Source organism: Pelodiscus sinensis, chromosome 3 (assembly GCF_049634645.1).
Source record: "Pelodiscus sinensis isolate JC-2024 chromosome 3, ASM4963464v1, whole genome shotgun sequence".
Classification (NCBI taxonomy): domain Eukaryota; kingdom Metazoa; phylum Chordata; order Testudines; family Trionychidae; genus Pelodiscus; species Pelodiscus sinensis.
This window is the reverse complement of record NC_134713.1, coordinates 161,565,075-161,591,237: the sequence shown is the minus strand read 5'-3', so window position 1 is coordinate 161,591,237 and position 26,163 is coordinate 161,565,075. Positions and strand designations below refer to the sequence as shown.

At 47.7% G+C, this 26,163-nt stretch overlaps 1 protein-coding gene across 5 annotated transcripts in view; it reads right to left on the bottom strand.

Moving 5' to 3' along the window:
• LOC102444426 (uncharacterized) overlaps positions 1-21,119 on the bottom strand; it is an 82,955-nt gene extending 61,836 nt beyond the window's left edge. Inside the window, exons 1-5 of one of the 5 annotated variants that reach the window (XM_075925380.1) lie at positions 20,469-21,119; positions 17,928-18,028; positions 9,356-9,473; positions 3,827-3,893; positions 2,282-2,360 (exon numbers count right to left, since the gene is read on the bottom strand). In XM_075925380.1, the coding sequence (XP_075781495.1) occupies positions 2,282-2,360; positions 3,827-3,893; positions 9,356-9,473; positions 17,928-17,979 (316 nt within the window). In that variant the 5' untranslated portion in view covers positions 17,980-18,028; positions 20,469-21,119. The remainder of the gene's footprint in view (positions 1-2,281; positions 2,361-3,826; positions 3,894-9,355; positions 9,474-17,927; positions 18,029-20,468) is intronic. The other 4 variants (XM_075925382.1, XM_075925381.1, XM_075925383.1 and 1 more) reach the window with 4 other exon arrangements.
• Between the last annotated feature and the right edge of the window lie 5,044 nt (positions 21,120-26,163).

The window sequence follows — 26,163 nt, the reverse complement described above, 5'->3', positions numbered from 1 at the left end:
TTCTGGAGGCCTGATTTGAAAACCTGGGATCTGATCTGCAGAAGTGAGAGCTCAGCACAACTGCAACTGAAGTCAATGAGAGCTGTGCTTTGGACACAGAAAGTGCTATATAATAATGATAAATTCTCTGGAAAATATCAAGGACTATGTATCTCAACAGGGGCACAGGTGTGTTGGGAAAATAAATTCATTAATCTCTGTGAAAACACTCTGATAGTGCAGTGATGAGCACCATAGAAAAACCCATGAGGAAATGAATCATTGTGTCTTCACAGCAGCTTGAACGGTGTGCAGCAAATAACGAACACTCCACACTGATGAGAAAAAAAAAATACTGAAGAGCTGCTCATTCAGTGAGCATTGTACATCCTGTGCACTCAGTGAGCCAAAGGTCCTGCGGAAAAAAACAATGCAGTGTGTGCTCATGTAATTAAAAACGATCTAAAAATGCATACCCCCAAGGGGATTGATTTAAAGGAGCAAAGGCAACCTTACTTCTGGGCTTCCTAACTTTTGAGAGCTAAACTTCCCAACATTAATCATGTGCTCTTAATGTTGTTTTTTGTGGGTAACACAATAGTGTATAAAAATAAGATCTATTATCTGAAACCTATGAACAGACAGCATCATCCAGTAGGTAGGACTCTGGATTGTGAGCCAGAAGCCTGCCCTAAGACCTTCACCTCCCTTAGCTACTGTTTCCCTGCCCTTAACAGGAGGTTAATGTTACTGATGTTTCTTAGAGCTTGTCTACACAGGGATACATCAGGTAATTAGACTGAATTGACTAAAGATGTGAAGTTAAAGAGCATGAACCCCACCACATGGATAGCCTCATTCAAAAGTAAAAGGGGAATTAGTTCATTTCGTGTTAACTCCCTATAAAAAGGAGGATTAAGAGTTTGTCTACACAAGCTGCACCAGTACAATTGCTGTAGCTCATCAGGGTAGACCCATGGTGTCCAACTAGTTCTGAAGCAGTAGCTACTACGATGGCTACTGCTATAGTGAACTAGCCACACTCAACCGACCAAATAGCCACATGTGGCTAGTGTGTTGGACCCCACAGGTGTAGACTCTATCTACACCATTGGGAGAGGCTCTCCCATTGCTGTTAATACACCTCCATGACAGGTGGCAGATAGGTCAGCTTAACTACAGTACTCAAGGATATGGATTTTTCACACCTCTGTGCAACGTAGTTAAACCGGCTTAATTTTCTCATGTAGAGCAGATCTAAGTTAAGCTAAGTAAGGCCTGGTCTACACTGATCAGTTAGCTCAACAGAGCTACATCAGTTGGAGTGTAAAAAGCCCCACACCTGAGTCTCATAGCTCATAACTCCCCATAGACAAAATTATACCAGCAAAAGAATGCTTCTCAGTTTAGCTACCTTTGCTCATGGAGGTGATATTCCTGCATTGACGGAAAAAACCCTCCCCCTCAGTCCGGTGTCTGCACTATGAGGCTATGGTAACAGAGTTACACCAACACAGTCTCTGTATTGCAGACATGCCCCAAGAACATTTTACTTTAGAGAGGCCTAGTCTATGTTAAGTCAACAGGGAAATGCACACACTGGTGCACTGCAGCTATGCCAACCTAACCCCCCAGTAAATGTGGCTGGAAGAGGTGCCAGAAAAACCCCTTCTGCTGCTGCAGGAAGAGTCTATGCTAGAACATGACAGCTCTGTACCTGTGCCACCGTAACTCAGAGTGTAGTTAATTCACGTAAATGGTCCTGAGGGTCCCTGAGTTGACAAGCCCTTAGAGAGCAGCTTAGAGAGCTGCACAATGTCACTGATGTGAGTCGTCCCACTGACTTCAGGACTGCTCTGATTTACTCTGAGGACCGAGCAGGTACACACATGGCCTCGGAGCACGTGGAGTGCCAGACTCACTAAGAGCCACTCACACAGAGTAACTGACATTGGTCCCATTGTGTACTTGTATATTGACAGGGACCGGTTCACGTACAGGGAACTTCAGAAGGATCTCTTCTACCGATATCCTTGTGAGCCGCTGTTTACAACCCTGCTTTTTCTGGCAACCCCACAGGGCTTCCCGAGCAAAGGTTGCCAAGCTAAGGAGGATGTGCCTGGAGATGGGAGCGTAAGCAAAACATCCACTGGGGAGATACAGCCAATTCTACCATGCTGCCTGTGGCACAGGAGGGATAACATGAATTGGAAGGCAGGTCTCTCTCAGGAAGAGGTGTAAGGCACAGTGCCACTTCCATCAAGGCAGTCTTGATTTATGCTCGACTCCCGTGGCTCTTTACCTCTGTCGATCTGAGCAAGCTCCTGGTTCTCTCCCTCAGAGTCATCGCTGTCTTCCTCATCACTTGGGGGGTAGGAGATCTAGATGACAAGTTAGAAAGAAAAAAGTTCCATCATTACTTAGCATTAAATGTCTGCTGCCCACTGCACTGCTACTGCCCACGCCCACTTCCCAACTTCTCCCATGCATAGCCTGCAGCCACCCATCCCTATGAACCACACACCTTGCCCCCATGCAGACACATTGCATAAACACCTTCCTCCCCACCCTCAAGCTCCACCCCGACCCACACGCACCCAGATATCTAAAGCCAGTACAAACACCGCCTGCAGCCAGGTCACGTCCCCAACCTGGTCTCATAACACACGTACCTCCTACTCCCAACCCCCCCAAACACACACACCCTGTCTCCTAATCCACCCCACATATATACCCACTTCCCCAACTCCTCCCCACAAACACACACCCCATGCTGCCACCCCGAGACACATGCCTCCCGTCAACAACCACAGCATCCTACAAACCAAACACCAACACCCACAGGCCTTCGCCTGTCATCTAACATGTGCATCTGCCCTCTCCTCCTGGGCACACATGAACCACCCAAGAACATACATGCTCTTGATGACACACATTCTGGAAGAGTAATTCAATTTGCCTGGGATGACACAAATTGGATTCAACAGAAACAATCAGGATTTCTAGATTTTACTCCTCAAAACCTGCAGAATAAGACTGCAAGAGAACCCTTCCATAGGCCTTTTAGAACTACCTCACAAAATGTCATAGGAAATTAAATCCTATAGGATAAGATTAAAAAAAGATCTTTAGAAAGGTTCTCATTTGCTAGTGTATTCTACAGAACTCTCCCATAAGGGACCTTACAAAAGGCCATGCAATATATATACCTCCTTCTCCAAAGCCAAAAACACTCACAATGCCCCTTTCCTAGAAGTGCCTCTCTCATGCCACCATTCAGCCTACACAAACACCCAGCAATAGGCTCTCTCCCCAGCAGTGACAATCAAACAGCCACTCTCACAGGTACTGAATTTTCCAGGTGTGTTTGGAACAGACATTTCACGTTGTTGACAATTCAGATATAATTGGAATGGATGAACCAATTAACCTGAACCCAAACTCCATATCCAAGCTCCCACTTGCATGGGGGAATATGAGTTTGATTGGATATAATTTTAATCTGAATTCGGCTGGCTAAACCCTATGCCCAAGATGGACTGAAGAAAGCCCAGGCTCAACATTTTGCATCTTGGGTCCAGCCCTAGATAGAACACATCTGATATTCTGCTGAACATTCCACATGTATCTGGCAAAACCAGAACTATTGTGTGGCCAAATGTGCCGCTGCACTTATGGGGGCTGTGCCTGGGATGCTGCTGAATGTAGCACACATAGCAATTATCTTTATAGCTGCATCCACATCTATATCCACGAAAATGAGTCACGGATAGCCGCACTGATATCCGTGGATGCACATACCCACACAAATATGAAATGGATATCCACAGATTTGCAGGGTTCTTACCTTAGTGCTCAGCTCTGACATCAAGTTAGCCCAGCATCCCATTTCTGCCAGTGGGCAACACCAAATGCTTCAAAAGAAGACGCAAGAATCCCATAAAAACCCACATAATGGGTAATTTTGGAATAAACTGCCTGTAAAGGAATTTTCTTTGCACCACCAAGCAATTAGTGGTTGTCCAAAGCATACAGTTTGATAGGATTAAAATGCATAAAGGCGATCTACAGTAAGCGTGCATGTTCCTATTATTCATCAAATTGTCAAAACATTTTTCTGAATCCTGCTAGGCTCTGGGCCCACAACAGTATCCTATGGCAATGAGTCCCGCAGGTTAATAATCAGTTATGTATGGTGGGGGGGAGAACTAGAGATGTTAAGGACTAGTCAACTATCCGATAATCAAATCTTATCAGATAATCAGTTGACTAGTCAATTCTGCCCTTCTTCCCCCTCCCCCCCGCCCCGCTTCCTCTATCAAATAGAGGCAGCAAAGGGGGGGAGAAGAATGGGTACTTCAAAGCAGCAGCGCCACACAGCTGAGCCCAGGATCAGCTGTGTGGCACTGCCACGCATGGAGCCCAGGGTCAGCTGGGGACTCCCCAGCAGAATCCGGGATCAGCTGGGGAGTCCCCAGCTGATCCTGGGTTCTGGGGAAATGCCGTGCGGAGCTGGAATCAGCTGATGGCATTTCAAAGCGGCAGCGCAGCATGGAGCCCGGGGTCAGCGGGGGACTCAAAGTCCACCACTGACCCCGGGCTCCATGCTGCACTGCCGCTTTGAAATGCACAAGAGCCCCCACTGGGGACTCTTGTACATTTCAAAGCTAGCATGTCCGTGCAGCCTGGAGTCAGTGGGACTTCCCACTGGCCCCGGGCTGCATGCGGAGTTGTACATTTCAAAGGAGGAATGCAGAAGTGCCTATCGACTAGTTGACTACTCAACAGAAATTCCATCGACTACTCGACTAGTAAAATAACCGTTACTTAACATACTTAGGGGGAACATATTTCTTTTTAAAAGTTTTTAATATGTTGCCTTTTAAATGTCATGGCAGTCCAGGTTATTGCAGTGATACACATCTGTCCCTTCATACTTTACTGGTTCCCAAGAAATATCACCAGAATGACACAGCCCATCAGGTACATGCAGGGGCTAGCAATGAAGGAGAAAATTAACTTCACTGAAGCCATATATGGAAAAAACAATTATGAAGAGTGCAGAAGTTCTAATGCTAACACCAAGCATAGGCACAGGAGCTTTGTCTATCCAACCATCCTCCTGCAGTTTGATGTAAGCTGGCATCGTCATCAGTGTCCCCTATAAGCTGAACACGTGGGCAGCCGCCGAGGAGAGATTCAGGTGCCACCCCGCTGGCAGAGTGCCCACAGCTGTTTCTATTGGTGGTGTACATCTGCATATATGCCTTGGTGCACATACATTTTATTCCGCACATAGATGGAAAATAATTGGTTAAAAAGGTCACTGTGTAACCACTGGAGATCTTAGTCATTACACATGCTGTGGGATCTGCAGTATGAAGCTTAAATGAGCTTTATACTGCAGAGCCTGCAGTGAAGCCTCCATCCCGTGCCAGCCCCATTCCTGGGGAGGCTTTGCTGTTACTACGAAGCCAACTGAGACCCAAGTACCATTGTGAGATGCGCTATTCAAACACGCAGCAGGTTTGTTTTCAGCATAGCCTTAACTCCAGTGGTTAACTCGATTGCTGCCCCTAACTTGAGTGCTACCCACAAACACTAAACTCAACTGTGGTGGGACTGCTAACTCTATACTCCCTGCCAAGCCAGTGAGCTTAACTAAAACTTGTCAGCTGCTAACCTGACCACTCTGCAGCATGAAAGCAGGCTAGCTCCCTGAGCACTGCTAGTCCTTCCAAGGGCCCTCCCACAATTCCCCATGTGCCCAGCAAAGGCAGGCAAGTTCTCCCACAACTCCCAGGGAAATACCTAGAGTGGCTCAGCTTATTGCAGTGCTAAGCATGGGACATCCCCTCAGAAGTATTAGCATGCTGTGCACCACGGCAGCTGGAGTGTCGTTTCACAGTGTAACTGCTCTCACTCAAGCCAAGTTAGTAACTCCAGTGGAGATAACTGGATGTAATGCCTCAGTGAAGGAATATCCAGCCAGAGACAGCCCCTGCCCCAAAGAGTGTACTCTGCTTTTAACAAGGATTGGAATGGAAAAACTGAGCCTATGGCAGTAATAACACACGTGCCCATACTCTGGCACGGCAAGCGGGATATAAATGCCTACATGGACAGAGGTGGCTGCTAGCATTCATAAAACCACCAGCTCAGGTCAAATTCCAGAATCACAGCAATGGGAGATGGAAAATACCTATCTAATCATCCTCTCTCCCCTCTCGGGAGGCCATTCCACAATCCAACATATCTTACTAATGCAACACTCCCCCTGATATTCAGTCTAGACTCTTCCTTGTCCAGGCCACGCTCAGGAGTTACGCTCCCTCTTTTGATCTTTCACCTTACAAATATATGCAGACAACAAGCTAGACCTGTATTTTAGTTCTTCTACATTTCTCTTTTTATTAGTAACCCTCTCCACTCCTCAAATCATATCTAGGTTGTTTGTTTGGCTTTCATAAAAATGAATGGAGATGAAAGGTGCCTAACTGACAGCCTTAGAAACTGAAGTCCTCCATTCATCTCCAGAAGCGCTACTGTACAGGCAGAAGTTGCAGTGAAGCAATCCCTTCAAGAAATGTGCTTTAGTCCTGACGAATTGGTTGCTTTCATGGGACTGAATATTTTTCCACACAGAGTACTGATGGCCTGCGGAACTCATTGCCACAAGGTAGTGCAAAGGCCAAGAGATTAGCAAAAGTGTAAAAAAAAAGGGGTTGGACATTTATACGGATAAATATGTCCATTATTGGTGTCATGTTTAAACAAACCTTTAGGAAAGTTACAAACATTTATGTATTAAGGCACAAGCAATTTCTTAATAGTGGAGAACAAATTCACGTCCCTGGTTCTTTCTGACCTTTACCTATAAAACCCTGCTCTCTCCCCTGAACACAACATCAGCTTCATGTCACTACCCTCCACTCATGGATCCATGCTTCATATTAAGCTCTAATTAACCTCTCTCCAAGCAATCCTTCATGTTAAACAATAACATTCATCAATAAGTTGTCCATGTCACAAACATACGATTGTGACTCTGAGGTGATGGAAAAGTTCATGTGTGTCAAAAAGGCCAACTACTCCCTCTCCTCCTTCATTCACTGCATAATGGTGTTTGCATCTATTTGTGAAACTACAGGTTGAACCTCTCTAATCCGGCACTCCCTGGTCTGGCAACATCCATGGTCTGACATGATTTTAGTTAGCTGGATGTCCACTTAGTATGGCCAAGTTTCCCACAGTACCGAAAAAGTTTTTTTATAGCCACCAGCTCTGGTTCTCAGCATTCTGTGCTGTTACTTATCTCTAATTTACCCCTAAATGTCTTCTCAGAGCCCAATAAGTAGTGGAAGTGTTGGTAATGCTGCTAGACAATATTTATCTCCCGTAGTCCAGAAAATTCTCAGGTTCAGCACTGGTCAGGTCCCGAGGGTGCTAAATTAAACAGGTTCAACCTGTAGTGAGAATGGGAGAGTCTCCATTTCACACACATCTGAGTGTTTCCAAGTCACAGAGTGAAGTGTGGCAGCTAAATGTGCACACAATGACTGTGTGTGTGTGTGTGTGTGTGTGTGTGTGTGTGTGTGTGTGTGTGTGTGTGAGAGAGAGAGAGAGAATGGCAGTTTGTCGGTGCATCTGTGTGACAACAAAAGTCAGCATGATGGAAGTGTGTCTGGGTGCAAGTACAGAGGGGTGTGTGTGTGCGCGAGAGCATAAGGGAGTGAGAGCAAAATCACATGATTTGGTGCATCTGTGTTTGAATAGGAGGTTGTGTTCACCTCTCCATGATAGCTTGCATTGTGTCTACGCACAAGCATGTGAGACAGAACTGCTATGCATGCTGGACTGCGCTCAGGACAGGGAGGCTGGGAACTGATGTGAGTGTGCTCGCATGAGTGCTGAATCAGACTGTTTAAGACACATTGTCTCAGTGGGAAGCTAGGGCTGCGTAAACAACTTGATGAAACAAACCATTATGGTAGCCAGAGTAAGAATGTTAAGGACTAGTCGATTCTCTCCCTCCCACATCCTCTATCAGACAGAGGCAGCAAAGAGCATGGGGAGAGGAGATACTTCAAAGCAGCAGCATCGCATGGACCCCAGGCTCTGTGTGGCGTTGCCCCTTTGAAACGCTGTGGTGGCATTTCAAAGGGGCAGTACCACACAGGGCCCAGGATCAGCCGTGCAGCACTGCCCCTTTGAAACACTGCTACAAACGTGTTGCCCAGGGTCAGCTGGATCTCCCTGCGGCATTTCCGCAGAACCCGCTGATTCCAGGCTCAGTGTGGTGCTGCTGCTTTGAAATGCCTAGCGGACCCCAGAATCAGCTGGCGAGTCCCTTGCTGACCCCAGGCTCCATGCAGGCGCTTCTAATTTGAAATGCACACAAGCCCCCACAGGGCCTCTTGTGCATTTCAAAGCTGGCATGCCACGTGCAGCCTGGGGCCAGCGGGAAGTCCTGCTGATTCCGGGCTCCATGTGGATGCTTCCACTTTGAAATGCACAAGAGCCCCCCCATTCAAAGAAGGAATGTAGAAGTGCCTATCGACTAATCAAGGGAAATTCCATCGACTACTCGACTAGTAAGTTAATTGTTATTTAACATTCTTAAGCCAGAGAGACAGGGGATTAACTACAAATCATGCTCACTCTCCCCCTCCAAACTGGAGAACTCCCACCCTTCCTCAAGCAGCAGCTTCTTCCATCCAAACTGGTGAGAGTAAGTGTCCGAGGCAGCTGGATTCACGACAGATGCTCCTTCTGCACCCTGAATGTGAGCAGGGCCTGGTGCCTCACCCCGACACAGCTAAGAAAGCAGGCAAAGTCGGAAAGGCTGGCTTCCTAGGGTAGCTAACTCTGTGCTGTTGGTTTCAAAGCTCCTTACTCCGTAGGCTTAGCTCATCCCTCACTCTCTAGAGAGCCCCTCAGTCACTTCTAAAACGAACGCCCAGACGTGTGCTCTATGCAGAGGCTTAATTGAGCTAGTCTCAGAGGTTGCAGTGGGCAAAGACAAACTTGTCAGGGAGGGACAGAGGCCCAGTCGTGCTGCTGGTTACATAGCTATGAAGAACTCATTCCTGCCACCTTCTCCCTTGGATTTCAGTCAACTCTCCCCTCATTCAAAATGGTTTGCTAGCCTTACTTGGTGCTTCCTGCAGACACCACAGTGATGGGCATCCTCCAAAGCCCACAAGCCCCTGGTGTTGGCTCATCTCCATCCCCAGTGCTGTGCTGAACTGAGAGACAATTACAATGTGCTAAGTACTTTCCCAGTATTGTTTTTCCAGGTAAGCGAGGGCTGTAGTTGCCACCGGGTCATGACTGCGAATGAGAGGGGAAGCATCCACAACCAGCTGCATTTCACCTTGAGCAATGGGTAGGTACTGGGCCAGGCACGTGGAAGGGCGTCCATGGCAAGATGGCGTGAGGGGGTGAAAGGTACAGCCGTCCAGGAGCCAAAGAGCCTTCCAATTCTTCCTGTCCTGTTTAGGGATGGTACATTGCAATTAATCAGCTGATTGAGTAGTCGATGGAATTTCCATTGACTACTCGATTAGTCGATATGAGGGGAGGGGCGCTCTTTACCCCTGCTGTGCCCCTGCCTTTTAAATGTAGCAAGAGCTGCCCAGCTCTTACTACATTTAAAAGGCAGAACTGCAGTGCCGCTGCCTCGTCTCCCCCCCGAAACGTTGCAGGGGGGAACCGGCTTTTGAGCTAGCTCCCGCTGCCCCTTCCTTTGCTGCCTCTGTTATAGAGGCAGCAAGTGGGGGAGAAATGCGAGGAGCCGACTATTCGACTACTCTTTTACATCCCTAGTCCTGCTGAGCATTCCCGAGGTCCTGTGGGCAAAGAAAGGCATGACCTACCTGCAGGCCAGCCAAAGGCTTTGGGTTCAGTCAAGTAGGGTTCCTACACCCTGGAACACACCAGCCTTAGGGGTGGCTAGTGAATTTCAAGGTAGCGAGAGGCAGGGATGTTGTCTCCTCCATATTTGACCATATTCTGTTGGCCTGAAGGACTGGTGGAGTCTGGCACTTTATTGTGGGCAGGGGGAAAGTTGTGCGATGCTCTGATTCCAGTCTTGCCTTTTTCAGTCAAGCTTCCCACCCTCATCTTGCCCTCCAAGACAAGTATGTGGCCTCCATCGGGCTTCTTCCGTAATACACCACCCCTCAAATCCAGCCCGCAGCAAAAAACCTCCCACAGCACCTCCATGCAGCTAACCACACATGATCCTTCTACACATAAGTCTCTCGCCACCTGTGTGTCCCAAAACTCATGGGCTTTGTGGATGTGCACAAAACATTACTGGGTGATTATACCCCCCGCCTCTTCAAAGGATTTCCCAGAAGACAAGCTCCCTTCTTTGATTCCTCCTCATGCAAGCATACAACCAGAAGCCTGAAAGCAGCACAAGAGGGAGCAGGGCCGGGGCCGGGCATTGCTGAGATGTGGGAGTCACTGGGCTCTGCACCCACATCTGCAATCGGATGCGACTCTCAAACAGCAGGTAGAGCAGAAGGTTTATTAGTTCACAGGGATACAGTGTAGAACACACTTGTCAGCACAGAAACCAGAAGTTGCCAGTATATTACATCTTGGGGAGCCAAGGGCCCTGCCCCCCATCTCTGCACCCCAAGCCATCAAAACTCACCCACTCACTCAGAAGCCTGCCACAGCCCTGCAGCCAGCTCCGCCTCAGGCTTTTGTCCAGCTCCCCCAGGCAAAAGGTGACCCCGGTTACACCCCCCCCTCCCCCAGGCTGAGGTTACAGAAAGCATCAGCCAATGTGTACGTAAGGGAGACTATCACCCTCAAATTCCCATCACCATCTAGGCATTAGCGCAGTGCCTGGGGAAAACTGAGGCACGCACCCAGGGTTACTACAGCACGGTAGAAATCACATGCAACATAAAGCAAACAGAACGAATATAATCCCCACTTCATCACAAGGGTTTAACAAAGAGAGGAACTTGCAGATAGTTGCCACACACACTTAGCAGTGGGAAGGAGTTAGGAAGAAGGGAAAGGAGACAAGTGATGCCTGTAGATGTCCGTAATCCAGACTCCATCAGGCCAAGTGAAGATGGGGAGGGAGTGACACCTATTCATGGGACTGACCTCAAGTCATGCAGTTATAGGGTGGGGAGACGAATGCTGTGAACATGGTCCCATCCTCAGATCCATGCAAGGCCAGAAAGGAAGATGAAGAATGCCATCAGACTATTACTACACGACCCTCTCCTGAGACAGGCCGCCACACTCCTCATCCAACCTACTTATTCAGCATCTGTGCCAAGCAGAGATCATTTGGCAAGAGGCCAGTTCAACTGGCAGTTTTCAATGGCTCCCCAGAACCTCATGGGGCCTGCACTTAGACAATCACAACCAAACACTACTTGGCATGAGGGGAGTAACTGATAACCGTGCTTTTGACTTACTGGCCCCCTTCTCAAGAGAGCCAGCCAAGGCACCTGCAGCCCCTGAGAGAGGTGTCGATAGCTGATGAGAAGCTCCCTATGTTGGGAGATCTTGCCTGACAGTCATCGCAACTCAGCCAGGTGAAATCGCATTAGCCAGACAGACATACACACGAGCAACCATCAAGCTGGAAAGTTCATTGTAAGGGGCAGTGCAGATGTTCCAGGCAACCCAGATAAATCCCAGTTTAACCCTTTCTGCTAGTGATTTACATCCGGTCTCTCATGTTTCACCATCAAGGGAGCCAAGAATATAGGGCTTGGGTCTACCTGCTCAAGTGTCTCCAAAGAAAAACTCACAGCTTGTTAGACACCCAACTGTCCTGTTCTGGTGCCCGCAAGCTCAGATCACATGAGAGTCCTGCTGGCAGAAATCAGGACCATACAGACATTTGGAGTGAACTCAAATGCTTGGGATCCTTCCAACTGAGCCGCAGGTTTTCCCTAATTGGGAGAATCTGACCTTGCAGCACCAGAACCAGCCAGCAGGGTTTCCTCCCCATCACAGACACAATTTGGTCCATTGGTAACAGGCTGGCACATCCTAGCATCTGCATAGTTACATGCCAATGTGGCACCACAATCCTAGTGGTGCCCCCAAACAGAAACTGGAGGATTTTTTTACCCTTGCAGTTCAAGATGAGTAGCAACCCTGCCAGCCATCAGATGGCCAATGCAATACACTGCACAATGAGCTGGCCCTGGGCTTGTCTTCTCCCACACTCAGGTTAGCAGTGGGGAGGGAAAGCTGTGATAGAGGGAAAACATTGCCTCGTCTCTGGAAGAGAGGCAAAAAGAGTGGAAAGGAGCTGTCTTGCTCTACAGCTACCCCTGCAGGTTGACTGAGGAATGCTGCTAACAGGCGTCCCAAGAGAGAACTGTCCATTCTGAACCAGCTGACATGACCTCTGTTACCAAAAAATAAACACATAGAACATGTTGCTATCAATCTGTCACCTGGACTCCCTTGCTCCATAGTACGCACACACCTGGCAGCAGTACAGTGTCCTAAAAACCGCTGGCCATGGTGCCAACAGCAACGATCTTAGTTGCCACAATGTCTGATTTATCACCTCCAAAAAAATGAAGCTGACTTTAGATGGTCACCTGGAACAAATACTTTGTTTTGTATGGAATAGCTAAGTGAAAGGGCAAAGAAGGATTTCTCTTTTCCCCCAATCAAATGCAGATGCTTTCCCAACAAACTACAGGATCTAGCTGGCAGTCTGGCACTCCCATCTCAAGAGAGGAAATTCCCCATTCAAAGGTTTCCTCTTCTGCCTCATGCCCATGTACACAACTGTAAAATATAACCTCCGACACAGATAAGAGAAATCATCACTCAGACAAATGCACACCAGCCTGAAAAGTGCAGCAATGCCAAACTTGCTTTCAGATCCTTAAGGATGGAAAAAAATAAGGAGAACCTAGGAAGGTTGCTTGGACCAGCAGCAAGTGCCAAAAGTGCAAAGCCAAACACAAATAGAAGGTCTGGGGTGGCACCCTGAATGCTTGTAGTGCATTTTAGATGCACTTGTGTGTACTAGCTGCTGCCTGACATTCAGGAAGGGAACCCAGCTCAAAACAGACCATAAATCAGAGCCAATGGACCAAACTATTTTCACTTAAATACAAAAAGTAAATGAACAGTGTTAAAATGTGGATAAAATATATTAGGTTATTTTTTAATTTTTAGATTAAAAAAAAAACCTCAGGTATAAACCCTGAGGTCCTTTCTTGACCCATAGCTAAGAACATTTATTTTTAAAACCTACATGTTAGATCTTTCTCAGATATAAATCAATGTTACTTCACTGGCTTCTCATGTTGTCACAAGTCTCACGATGTGTGATATTTTCCCCCCATCTTCTGAAGACAAGAGATTATGTGCGAGTCTCTCCTTTCAGTGTTTAGGTTTTATTTATTTACGTTTCTAGCCCTCATGACTGAGAAAAACTGTCAGATGTGAGCCCTACAACATCACAACTCAGAAGCACCCCCAAAATTGTTCAAGGCCTCATGATTTTTAAACCAATCTCATGACTTTTGCAATCTGAGCTATGATTTTGAATGGCCGTGGGCTGACAATACTGCAATATATATCTCAAGTAAGGGTCTCATTTCAACTTGCTGGTATTTGAAGCCCCCGTTCCACCATATGCATAAGCATATGCTTAAACTTTAAGCATGGAACGGGTCCTTTGAAATCAGTGGGGTCTTAAAATTAGGCACAGTGCTTAAAAGTACCTTAGCTAAATTGGATCCTTAATTATTGCTTGACTCCCCCAAAGTGATTCATAAGATTGAAACTAACCCAAAATAGCAGAAAGCTACCAACAGTGATGAGAAAAGGGAAAAGTCTTTCATTCAGATTTTAAAACAGAGCCTGACAATCTTAAGGGAATGAATTCTTTGTGATGGGAAGAAGTACACGGGCATAAGCAACAAACAAAAAGTGATGGCAAATAGCCTCCTTAGGAGACAGAGATGAGAATAAATTCCATTGAGCAAGACTTTCATCAGCTGAATGAGCAATCTGGTAGGAGGCCAGTGGATAGATGGAGCACACAACTGCAGCAACAGCAGAAAAATTAGAAAGCCAATACTATGCCCCAAAGAATAATAATCATGAGCACTTATGCAGCGTTTTGTAAGGGATCCCATTCAGCATTAGCAATAAGGTAGAGGGTAAACACATTTTCCTCATCTTACAGATGGGGAAATTGAGGGGGATGGGCCAAATTCAGAGCTGGTGGGTGGCTAGAGAGGTTAAGAAGTATGCTCATGGCAACAGAGCAGGGCCAGAAGTCCCTGTGTGTCAGTCCCATGTTCAGCCCATTCAACCAGTGGTTTTCAACCTTTTCATCCAGGACCCAAAATCTACCCATAAAGAGGAAGCAGCGCAGGGTGGCAGCAACCCCTCTCCATGGGGGGGGGGGGAGGGTCCAAGCTCCCTGCAGACAGAGGGTGTTGTGGGAGGGAGGGGGGGAGGCTGCCACAAAGCAGCCTCTTTGTGCAGTGGCCCGGGCTGGCCACAGACAGACTGGTCTGGCAGCAGCTCCTGTCTGCAAAGGGTCTGAGCTCTCCATGGACAGAGGCTGCTCTGGCATCCCAGAGACCAGCCTCTGCCCATGGTGAGCCCAGATTGCCACGGACAAAGTCTTCCTCATGGCAGCTTTCCCGCCCCCCCTCCCCCCCAGCTGCAGGGGAGGGGACAGACAGCACCAGAGGTGGCTCCATCCTGCACCCCCTCACGCTCCATGCTGCTGCCTCTTTATCAGAGGCAGCAGCATGGGGGTGGGAGGCCAGGTGAATCCAGTGCTCATGGGGATCCTGCTTAAAGCCAGCTCCTCACAGGCATCAGCTCCCACTCCACCTCGCCTTGCTGCCTCTGATACAGAGGCAGCAAGGGGAGGAGGAGTGCATGTAGCCGATACAATTAACTGATAAGTCAAGGCTTATTGGTTAATTGCGTAGTGGACTACATGTTTACATCCCTACAATCTACGATTGATTATTGGCACTGCAGTAGTACCCAGGTGTACCAATCAAGACTCTAGCTTGAAACATGCAGAAACATGCTGTGAACACACAGCCCCGCCCCAAAGAACTTGAAATCTAGGCTTAAATCTAAACTCCAAATTGCCTCACCTGTATGTGCATGCAGGGGTGATAACAGTTAATTACAGATGCAAAAAAGCACATCTGTATGATTTGTGTAAGCAAACATACTGCTATAATTGCACCTGCAAATTCATTTAGACACAATTAGCCATTTTGTTCCGATCACTGTATATTTTTGCATATGTGGTAACCTGATTCTTTTTTATCCCATAACAAGGTAGAACTTGATAGCATATTTTTGAAAACTGGTAGAGCCCTCTACGGACACAAAATTTGTAATCACATCTATATCCACAAAAACGAGCCACGGATAGCCGCACTGACATCTGAATATGCAGATACCCGGGGATATAAAGTGGATATGTGTGGATTTGCAGGGCTCTAAAAACTGGTCTTCTTTGGCTCAGCATAGTTTTCCAAAAATAGCCTCCAATACAGCTAATCCAAAACTGGGGTATGATGGTTCACTGCATACCCAGGCCTGTGAGTCACCTTCTAGTGAGTGGTGGGCTTACCCTTAGCCATGATAATTGGGCATTAGCTTCCTAACACCACTAGTTTATTAAACACTCAAGCACTCTCCACTAGGCTAAGCCAGCCCTGCCTCTACACTGCAAATTAACAAGAGCTGAACCTCAATCACCCAGACCCTTTGAAGCATTTCCTTGTGATTCCCAGCCCCTGACACCGGCTACTCACAGAAACTCCAGATCCTCCATGCCCCAGTTTACCAAGTTTCCCTTAAACTACCTCTCATGATGCAACCAAGGGACATTTATGTAAGAAAGCATAATGATTCCACTGAATACAAGAGAGACATGGAAACAAATGTTAGCAATGCAAAACAAAATCAGAACACACCAACTAGGACCTACACTTATTAATAGTTACCTTTCTTAGCTAATACACTAGGCTTCCCCTCACCAGCCCACCCAATCCAGTCTGCTGCAGAACTGGCTGGTTTCAGAGGAACCAGGACCCAAACACATGAAAACAACCCAGCTCAACAAGTTGTCTCCTCAGTGAATGGATCCACAGGGCCTCTCTTCCCTCTGTGTTACAAATGTTTCAGTGTCTCTGCCCATAGGCAAGGCAATCCCCTGGTCTGTTGAAATGGTCCTTTTTTACTTCCAAGTGGCAATTGTCTTTGATGTTTTTTCATTGTCTGATCTGGGATGGGGCAATGGTAGATAATGGAGCCTGGCATTACTGGCTAACTAGGGAGGAGAAACAAATCCCTTCTTCACAAACAAGTTAACACTGAGTAATATCATTCCCTGGTGACTCCTTTTAACCTTAAGACCATGAGGACATAAACATCAATATAATTACATTATTCTTTACATACCATCCATACATACGTAACACTATGATTATGCATGTTGATAAATTGCAAGCTTTTAACAGAGAGAGACCTTACTGGTTACACTTTATGGATAAATACCCTGTAAACAATGTACTTGGTGTAATGAGTTTGTCAGGTCTGAGATAGGAGTTGTTTGCAAAGAACAGGGGATCGCTTGCCAGTGTGTCATATAGTGGCACAAATAATGGCACTCATTTGAACACCTAGCTACCTGGTCAGGGGTTCAATATTGGAGGACCGGTTGATGCCCAGCTAAAAAGCAGGACTCTTGGAGAAGTAGGCTTCTCTCTTCTTCCCTCCCCTTGGAAAATCTGAAAAGAATGCTGTGTAACCCACACACCTAGGCTATGTCTACACTGGTGGGTTGTTGCGCCAGAAATATGAAAATGAAGCTAAGCGTGGAATATTGCCGAGCCTCATTTGCATACCTAATGAGGCACCATTTTTGCGCAAGAGGCTCTTGCACCAGAAGGAGTGTCTACACTGCCCCTTCTTGCACAAGAAAAGCCCTCTTGCGCAATGCCCTTATTCCTGAAAATAATCAGCATAGCGGCATTGCACAAGAGAGTTTTTCTTGCGCAAGGAGGGGCAGTGTAGATGCCTATGGCTATGTCTACACTCACAGCTTCTTGCGCAAGAACATCTTGCGCAAGGGTTCTTGTGCAGGAAGTCTTGCGCAAGAAAATGTCCACACTGCCATGTGCGAGCTGTGCTTTTGCACAAGAGCGCCCATGGCAGTGTGGACGCTCTCTTGCGCAAGAAAGCTCTGGTGGCCATTTTAGCCATAGGGCTTTCTTGCGCAAGAAATCCCTGCCAAGCGTCCACACTGCCCGCTTGTGCTAGAGCTCCTGTGCAAGAGGGCTTACACCTGTTAAAAAAGAGCGTAGCTCTTGCACAAGAAGCCCTCTCTTACCATGCCGTACTGTAAGTTTCCTTGCGCAAGAGCGGACGGGCAGTGTGGACGCTCTGCAGATTCTTGTGCAAGAATGGCCATACTTGTGCAAGAAGCCGCAAGTGTAGACATAGCCTTAGTGTGGTTACTGAGCAATGCAAGTGGACCACAGCAACAGTTAAGAGCAAGAGACCTCTACAGCATGGTCTGGGAGCTAGCTGGCTTTTAGCTCAGAGGGTAGAGGCTCCTATATTGAGCTCCAGAGATCCCAAGTTCAAAATCTGCCTGGTAGTGATTACAGCTGTTCACCAATTTATACTCCCCTTTCTACTGCTCTAGGCAACCTCCCCTCCCTACATAGTCTGTTCTAGAGTAGACAGCTGTTACTGAAGATAGGTCCTAAACTGTAAAATTCAGAGGTGACTTCTAACATTCCACCAGGTTTAGAAGGTTTTTGCGTTTCAAGCTGGGCCTCCTCTCTAGCAAATTTGGTCAGATCACAGGAGGCAACAGGTAAAGCTGTATGGGATGGCTCAGTGCAAAGATCATAAGGCCAGATGCATGAAGACACAACCTTTAGTAGGAACCAAACCCTGGGCCTTCAGTACTGACAGTACAAGCAGCATCTGCACAAGCTTCTGTGGCAGCAGGTTCTTATTCTCAATAAGCCAGCCACTAAAACAGAAAGAGAAAACATACTAAGCCCATTCATTACATGCACTACCATTAGCAGAGCCACAAAGCATTCTGAAACTCTTCCCTGAGAAGCACCCACAAAAAGAGGGCCAATCTAAAAATCTTTCCAGACTTCTGCAAAACTGGGCTGGAAATCCACCGAGGAACTGCCTCAGTTGCAAGATTTCAATGCTCCCTGCTTCCAGTCGTGCTAGAAATGGAAGAACAGTCTGTTCTGTGGTATTAGGAACTTCCAGCAAGCCTGTGAAGTGCAGAAGCGCCTGACAACGTGGGTGGAAGCAGCTAACCAGATTTAAAAAAAAATAAAAATAAGAAAGCTCAGAAATTGCTCAGTTTGGGTTTTGGCTGGAGGTCAGATCTTATTTTATCCCATGTGAATCGCTCCTCTTTCATCTGACAGCCATGGACCTGATCCCTCCTCCCATTCATGGTAAAACACCCACTAACTTCACTGCCAGGAGGACTGGCCCCTTACACTTTTCAAACAGCCTGAAGTGAGAAATGTAACCTAGCGATACATGCATCACACATGCTGCAAAATATGCATGTTGGGAGGCTGAGGAGGTGCTGACGTGTGCTCCAGGAATGTGGCGCTCAGAGGGCCAGTTTGCGGCTAGCAGCTTCCAGAGTGCGTAAAGGAGCAGCTGGGAAGTTAAGGCAGGCCCAAGACACCAGGCACCATTCTCCAAAGCACAGGGACTCCACATGTCTCTGGCCATACCTGTCCCAAGTCAATGGTAGTTTGATGATCTGGCCAGGCACACAAGGGATAGTATTGTGAACTCCATGAAACAGTGGGAAGGGGACACGGGCCTGAGGTAAAATCCCATCCAGAGCTCCCCACCGTGATTCAGCTCCACATTGTCCCCAGTGACCTATAAGGTACATTTGAGTCCAGAGCATGGAAAAATCTGGCTTCATGCCCACGCACTCATGCCAGTCACGTATTAGCAACTCTAGCCTATGCAAGTGCCATTGCAACCTGCCAAAGTGTCAGGCTTTGGACACACACTGTAATTTAAAGGAGGTATCAATGGGTCTTCAAAAATGCAACTCACTTGTTTCTGCCACAAAACCTTGGCACTTGCACAAATAAAATGGCTGCTGATGCCCTATAGCACCGGTTTCTGTGGATGTATCCATGCATCCTGAAAGCATATGGGGCCCTTTTGGTTCTCAATGTCTCATTGGTAGCCCCAGAAATCCCCCAGGTTTTGGAATTCAAGATTCAGCAAGAAAGAAATATAACTAAAACAAAAGGCAGCCAGGGCCACAAGGCCCTCTATTGCTTCTTAACAACCCCTCCCCATCCCCACAGCACAACAGACTTTACTATCCAAGCTGGAAGAAGTGAAGGAGACACAGGACGTTGGGGAAATACCAGCCCCTTTTCTCCTGAAGTTGCCACCAACCTACCCAGAGCAACTATGCAGGAACACAGATGCATGCCACAATCTGCCCCTGTGTCATGCATACAAAAGACCCTACTGGAGACACACTGCATAACTCCCCTTCCATCCCCCCCAATCCCAAGACCGGGCAATAAAGGCTGCTTCTATTCCCTGCTCCTTTATTTGATTTTGGGGGCAGATTCTGTTCTCACTGACATCAATGCAAATCTAATGAAATGCCACTGATTTCAGCAGGATTACTCCAGATTCACCCCAGTGTCCTAGACCAGAAGCTGGTACTTATTGCATTCCTCTCACCATGGCTCCATTTTTATTTCCCAACATATGGTGGATAAATTCCTGCTGGCATTTTGCAGAGCGGGCTTGGATATATGTTGTCCTGAATTTGCAGTCCCTAGTTTTCCTGTACAAAAATAAACAAGGAAATAGAGGCTTTCTGAGCCATGGTTAGCTCAGCAAAGGGAGACAGGCTGCAAACTCCAGGTCGGATTTTGGCCTTCAGATCCAGGAGAGAGAGAAATGCAAAAATATTGAGGAAACTAGAGCTCCGACTAGTTATGTTTACACAGTGCCTACTACAATAGGGCTCCAACCTGGCTGAGATCTCTAGGTGCAACTGCAACATCAAAGAGGTGTGATTTTAGATACATATGTAGATACAGATACACACAGCCCTCTGCTAGGCAACTCACTCAGCACCCAGACACATCTTATGAAACATAACTCTAGGCTAAAAGACCAATGTATGGGTTTCTCCATCCTACACTCCTCCTAGGTTAGAGCCTGCATTAGCAAAACCAGCCCTGCATTCAAAGGAATCAGACTTAATTCCATTAATGCAGTACAGACCCATTTCAACCCTGACTCCCCTTCCCAGCAGGATGAAAGGCAACCGGCCCAGCACACAGAATGCTGAAAGTTAATAGCTTGATTACCCCTATTATTAATTAACTGCACCGCGTGTCCCTCCCTCCCAAAAAAAAAGGCACGCTCAGAGCTTTTCTTACCTTTAGCTCGAAAGGCTGGATCTCATTCAAACTCTGGTCCCTGAGCTTTTTAGTTAGGGTCTTCAGCATGGTATAAATCCAGGGAGCCAAGAAAGGGTTAAGCATGCACACACACGCATCTACATCTGCTGAGCTGTCGCTGCCGCAGCTTTGCTTGGAGGCGCTCAGAATAGCTTACTGCACGCACCCCCCAGGTGCATACAGACCTCCTGAAAGGGGCCAAGCTGCAGCTCCCCTGATTTCAGCACTGCCCCTCCCCTTCCTCCTCCTCCACCGCTCTGCCTTTTGGCCCTCACTTAACAAGATCCCTTTTCAACACTTAACAAAAAAATAAACTTCCCTTCTTTCTACAGGCTTCCGAAGGAGCGGAGGGACCAGCTGGCAGAGCCCTGCTGGGGACAGGAGACATTTGGGGGAATATGTTTTTATTAAGAGATGGGAAAGCCCTTTAGCAGAGGGCCTGGGCTCTGCTCATGGTAATGGTCTAATATGCCATCCCTCGCGCTCCTTGATGCCTGCTGCTCCAAACAGGCATCCTCCCCCTCTCGCTGTCTCTGTCGCGCCCCCCTCTGCTCTCTTCCCCCCCTCATCCACGCGCCCTCTCACACACACTGACTCTCTGTTTCTCGCTCTCCTCCTCAGCCTCTGTGTCTTCCAGCAATGTGAAACTTGTAACAAACAGAGCACCCAGCACAGGCTCCCATTGGCCAGCCACGGAGGACTGTGTCAATTTCAGTGGGCAGGGCTTCCATTTAAAGGGAAATCGAAGGGGGCAGTGAGCCACCCCCTCCCCCAAACCACTTTGTGGGTCCTGGAGTGGCAGGATAACAGGTTCCCCCCCCCCCCCACACACACACACACCCTCCCCCAAACTACTTTGTGAGTCCTGGAGTAGCAGGATAACAGGTTCACACACACACACACACACACACACACACACTTCCCCAAACCACTTTGTGGGTCCTGGAGTGGCAGGATAACAGGTACATTCAAACACTCACACACAGAGGGGCTCTAAACCTTGCAAGGAGAATTTCTACAGGGGGATTTCGAGGGAGATCAACTCACTATGTAGCAGAAGAAAGTGCTTATTATAAATAAAAGAATCCAGGTGGGTTGCTGCCAGCCTTACTCCTGCCTTCCTCACTCATACACCATCTAATCCTACTGTACAGGATTGTGTTGCTGTCCCTGTTGCCCTGTGGTGACCACTGACAACCAAGGTGGGAACCATAATCCAAGCAGCCCATTGGCTCCCTGGACCTCCACAGGGGCACACAGAATATCCGGTTTTCCTTTTCTTTTATAGCAGGGTCTATTCTGGGAGGAGGGAGAGATTGGAACCACAAGGCACTGAGGACAGGCAGGCAGGCTGGTGTAAGACCACCTGCCACAATACTGGGAGGCAGGGGTCTTGTCTGCTCATGGAATGAGACTCTCAGAGTCAGGGTGGCTTTAGGGAATCACTGGTTTGAATGCACCCACATAGTGGCAGTGGCAGAACAGCCTACTTAACTAATGGGCACTGAGTGGGAAAGGCCTAGTACACGATCACTAGAGGGCACCCTTGTTAATTGTCTGCTTACCCAGCAGGAGGGAATGAATGGGCCACATGAGCCAATCTCTTGCAACCTGTCCATCCACATCAGATTCCAACCCAGGACCTCAAACTGAAAGCATCCATCTCTAACCCCACAGCCACCCAGGCTCCTTTGGGAAAGGCGTTGCAATGACAGCTTCAGAGATAAATCCCCCCACTGAGCAGGTGCAGTACAGGTAGCAATAGCACAAACTTTCCCTACATCCTGGTGCCAGTGTGTCTGCAACCACCACCTCCGTGGGTAGGAGGGGTTGTTCTGGTTGTTTGTATGCTCATCAGCCTTGAGGGCAACCTAGTCAACAATGGTGCCAGTGAGCCTTGGCCACTCTGGCCTAATGGCAGCCACCCCCTTGTTTCACATCGGCTACCCTGTGGCCATCAGTGTGGCTTTCAGCACTTGTACCTGAGATAATGTACCCAGAGCATAATCCATCTATATCAGACTACAGGCCTGATTGTTTCATTTTCAGTGGATTTTCCCCCTGTCTCTCCTTTGACTTCAATGGAGGTCTTAGCGAATTACACCAAAGCAAAAGCAAAATCAGACCCTAGAACTATGTCTTAGCATATTTCAGGAGAGCTTCTAGGTACCTTTGTCTAGGTGTTCCATGTACACAGCAACACAGGTGTTAGAATATTCGCTCAGACCACTGGTCCAAATAATACAGCACCTTGCCTACAAGAGAGGTCAATACCAAATGCCAGAGGAAAACAAAAAATCTCCACAAAGCTGTGTGATATTATGTCCTGTTGGACAAGGAATTATCCCTGATCCCCAGCTGGATACAAGCACATGCCCTGACGCATGGGGATTCAGAGTCCTTCTAATTTTGTTGTTGTTTTTCTAGTGAGCGTCACTGCAGACGTTCACATAGGGCCGGATCCTGAGACCTTTATTCACTCCATATTCAGGCACTGGAGACATGGGAGCTATGCCTAAATAAGGAATATGGGCTGTAAAATACGACCCATAAACCTCAGTCAGCTAAAACTATAGGGTCTGATTTCTTTCCTGTATTTGAGCAACTCCTGGGAGCATGCCAGGCTTGCTCAAACTTCCTACGAGGAACCAGGACAGGCATGTTCTAGAACCCGTTTATCTGCTTCAGGGAAGAAGAGGGAATAAAATAGTTACCCAGAACATACTAGAACACAGCGCCAGTCCACAGGGCCTGCAGATTGTGACAGAATCTGCCATCTGACAGGCAAGCAGCTGGCAGCCTCTGTGTAAACCCGCATAGGCTCCACAGAGTGCAGAACAATTACAGTGAAAGCAATGTGACAGGTCCAGCATCAGTGGAATCTAACCCGGTTCCTAGGTTGGTGCTGCTAACAGAGCATGTGAGAGCCAATGACCTTGAAGGGCTGGGATTGCGCCTGAAACACGAGACAGACCGATCATAATTATACTTTGTCTTGAGACAGGACCTGATTCTGCAGCCCTAACTAACGCTGACTAGCATAGATTCACACAAGCAAGTCCAATTTGTACTTGCATTGTGCAGTGCATCTTTCTCACGCTGAGGGGCTTGTACTTGCACAAGCGATCCCACAATTTTCTCATGTTCCCACAGGCAGTCCCAAAGGTTTGAGGGATGTGGTACCTCAATGTGCCTATGGGTTGCAAAATCTGAATATAGTAACTTTCATGCAAGGGTTGCAAACTATTTTCCAGTGGTGGTGAAGTAGCAGCATCCTCCCGGAAGGAGAAAACTGAGGGACAGAGAGAACAAGGGACTTATTGGTGATCACACCAGAAATCAGTGGCTGATCCAGAACAGACGCTATGTCTCCTAGCCGCATGCTCTAAACACTACCCCAGCCTGAAGCCTAACTTTTTTGTTCAATGCAGGCTCATAGTGCTGGAGGTTGCAGAGTTCAGTGGTTTCATTTCCTAAAGTTTCGTATGAGCATTTAGTTTGGGTTTGATTCTTGTGGGTTTCTCTCCCCTTGAGTTCTGCTTTGAATATTTGGGTTCACACCAAACCTAAATCTCAAGGTGAAACTCAGTCAGAGGGGGTTTAGTTCCATCTGGCTGCACAATGAAAACACGACAAACCAGTCAATGATGCACAATGAGGATGTAAAACAGAACCCACGGGTTCAGCATCACTCAAAAGGTTAGTGAAAATAGCACATTCCTTGTGTCCTTGCCTAGAGAAAGGGGTGAACTGAAGGCAAAAGTAGAGACCCCGGAACACTACTGCCTTTACCACTGTACCCCATATTTATTGTGTTGTGACATATTAACTCCCAGATCCCCACACAGTGGTGCAGCACCATAAACAGTCTCAGACCTGGAAACAATGTCCAGTGAGCTTCAGCTCCTAAGACATGAGACAACCCATCAAAACCAGACCCATCCCATGGAATGGGATCTGGATGGAGTGGAGACTAAGGAAAGAGAGTGGCTACTTCCCTGTACAACATGGCATACAACTTTGCAATTGCACAGCCAGGCCAAGGATGCTGCTGCAAGCCAAGCCAGTTATCATCAGTGAGACCCACCTGTTGCATTGCTTACTGTCTTGGGGACGGCAGCTCCTGTACATGCCTAAACTCTCTGTGCGCAGCACCTTCCTCATCCATAAGACCCTGCTGAATTCACGGCTATGAAAAGCGCATCACAGACCATGAAATCTGGTCTCCCAGTGACCTCCAAAATAAACACACCAGTTGAGTGGCCAGAGAGTGGCAGTTGTTGGCAGGTGCCTAGCTCTGCAGGCAGAAGCACAGAATTAAAGGTGGCAATACCATACCAGGCCAGCTTTACCTCTGCACTGCAGCTGGCGGTGGCTCTGTCTTCTGAGTTGGGCGCCTGGCCAGGAGCAACTGCCCTCCAGCTCCCTAGCTCTGAAGGCAGCTGTGCCGCTAGTGGCATAGAAAAAAGGATAGCTGCAATCCCCACCCTGCTACAATAACCTTACGGTCACCCAGCTCCTACAATTACAACACCGTGAACACTCAGATTTCAATAGCTGAAATCATGACATTTACTATTTTTAAAATCCCATGACAGAGAAATTGACCAAAATGGGCTGTGAATTTGGTGGGGCCCTACTCACTAAGATGCCCTTGGAGGAGCCATGCCAGAGCAGTGCAACTTGGGGGGGGGGGGCACCATTTAGTTAAGCAAGGATTATTTTAGGGTACATATTCCCTCTACATTCCCCTATCCATTACATGCTAGGGGTAACATGATACCTTGAGGCAGCTCATCCAACCCATCTGTCCCCCCGACTCTCTTGTTCCAGACCCAAGAGGGCTGTGTCTACATTGGCACCCTTTTCCGTAAAAGGGATGCTAATGAGACACTTCGGAATTGCAAATGCCGCGGGGGATTTAAATATCCCCCACGGCATTTGCATGAACATGGCTGCCGCTTTTTTCCTGCTCGGGGTTTTGCCGGAGAAAAGCGCCAGTCTAGACGGGATCTTGCGGAAAATAAACCCTTTTCCGCAAGATCTCTTATTCCTATTTGAAAGTAGGAATAAGGGATCTTGCGGAAAAGGGTTTATTTTCCGCAAGATCCCGTCTAGACTGGCGCTTTTCTCCGGAAAAGCCCCGAGCTGGAAAAAAGCGGCAGCCATGTTCATGCAAATGCTGCGGGGGATATTTAAATCCCCCATGGCATTTGCAATTCTGAAGTGTCTCATTAGCATCCCTTTTACGGAAAAGGGTGCCAATGTAGATACAGCCGAGGGCTATGTCTACACTAACACCCTAGTTTGAACTCGGGTGGTTAATGTAGGCAACCGAAGTTGCAAATGAAGCCTGGGATTTAAATATCCCGGGCTTCATTTGCATCTTACCGCGCCGCCATTTTTAAAGCCCCGATAGTTCGGACTCCGTGCCCGCGGCTACACGCAGCACGGAGTAGGTAGTTCGGATTAGGCTCTCTAATCCGAACTACCAGTACACCTCGTTCCACGAGGAGTAACGGTAGTTCGGATTAGAAAGCCTAATCCAAACTGCCTACTCCGTGCCACGTGTAGCCGCGGGCACGGAGTCCGAACTACCCGGGCTTTAAAAATGGCGGCGCCCGGTAAGATGCAAATGAAGCCCGGGATATTTAAATCCCGGGCTTCATTTGCA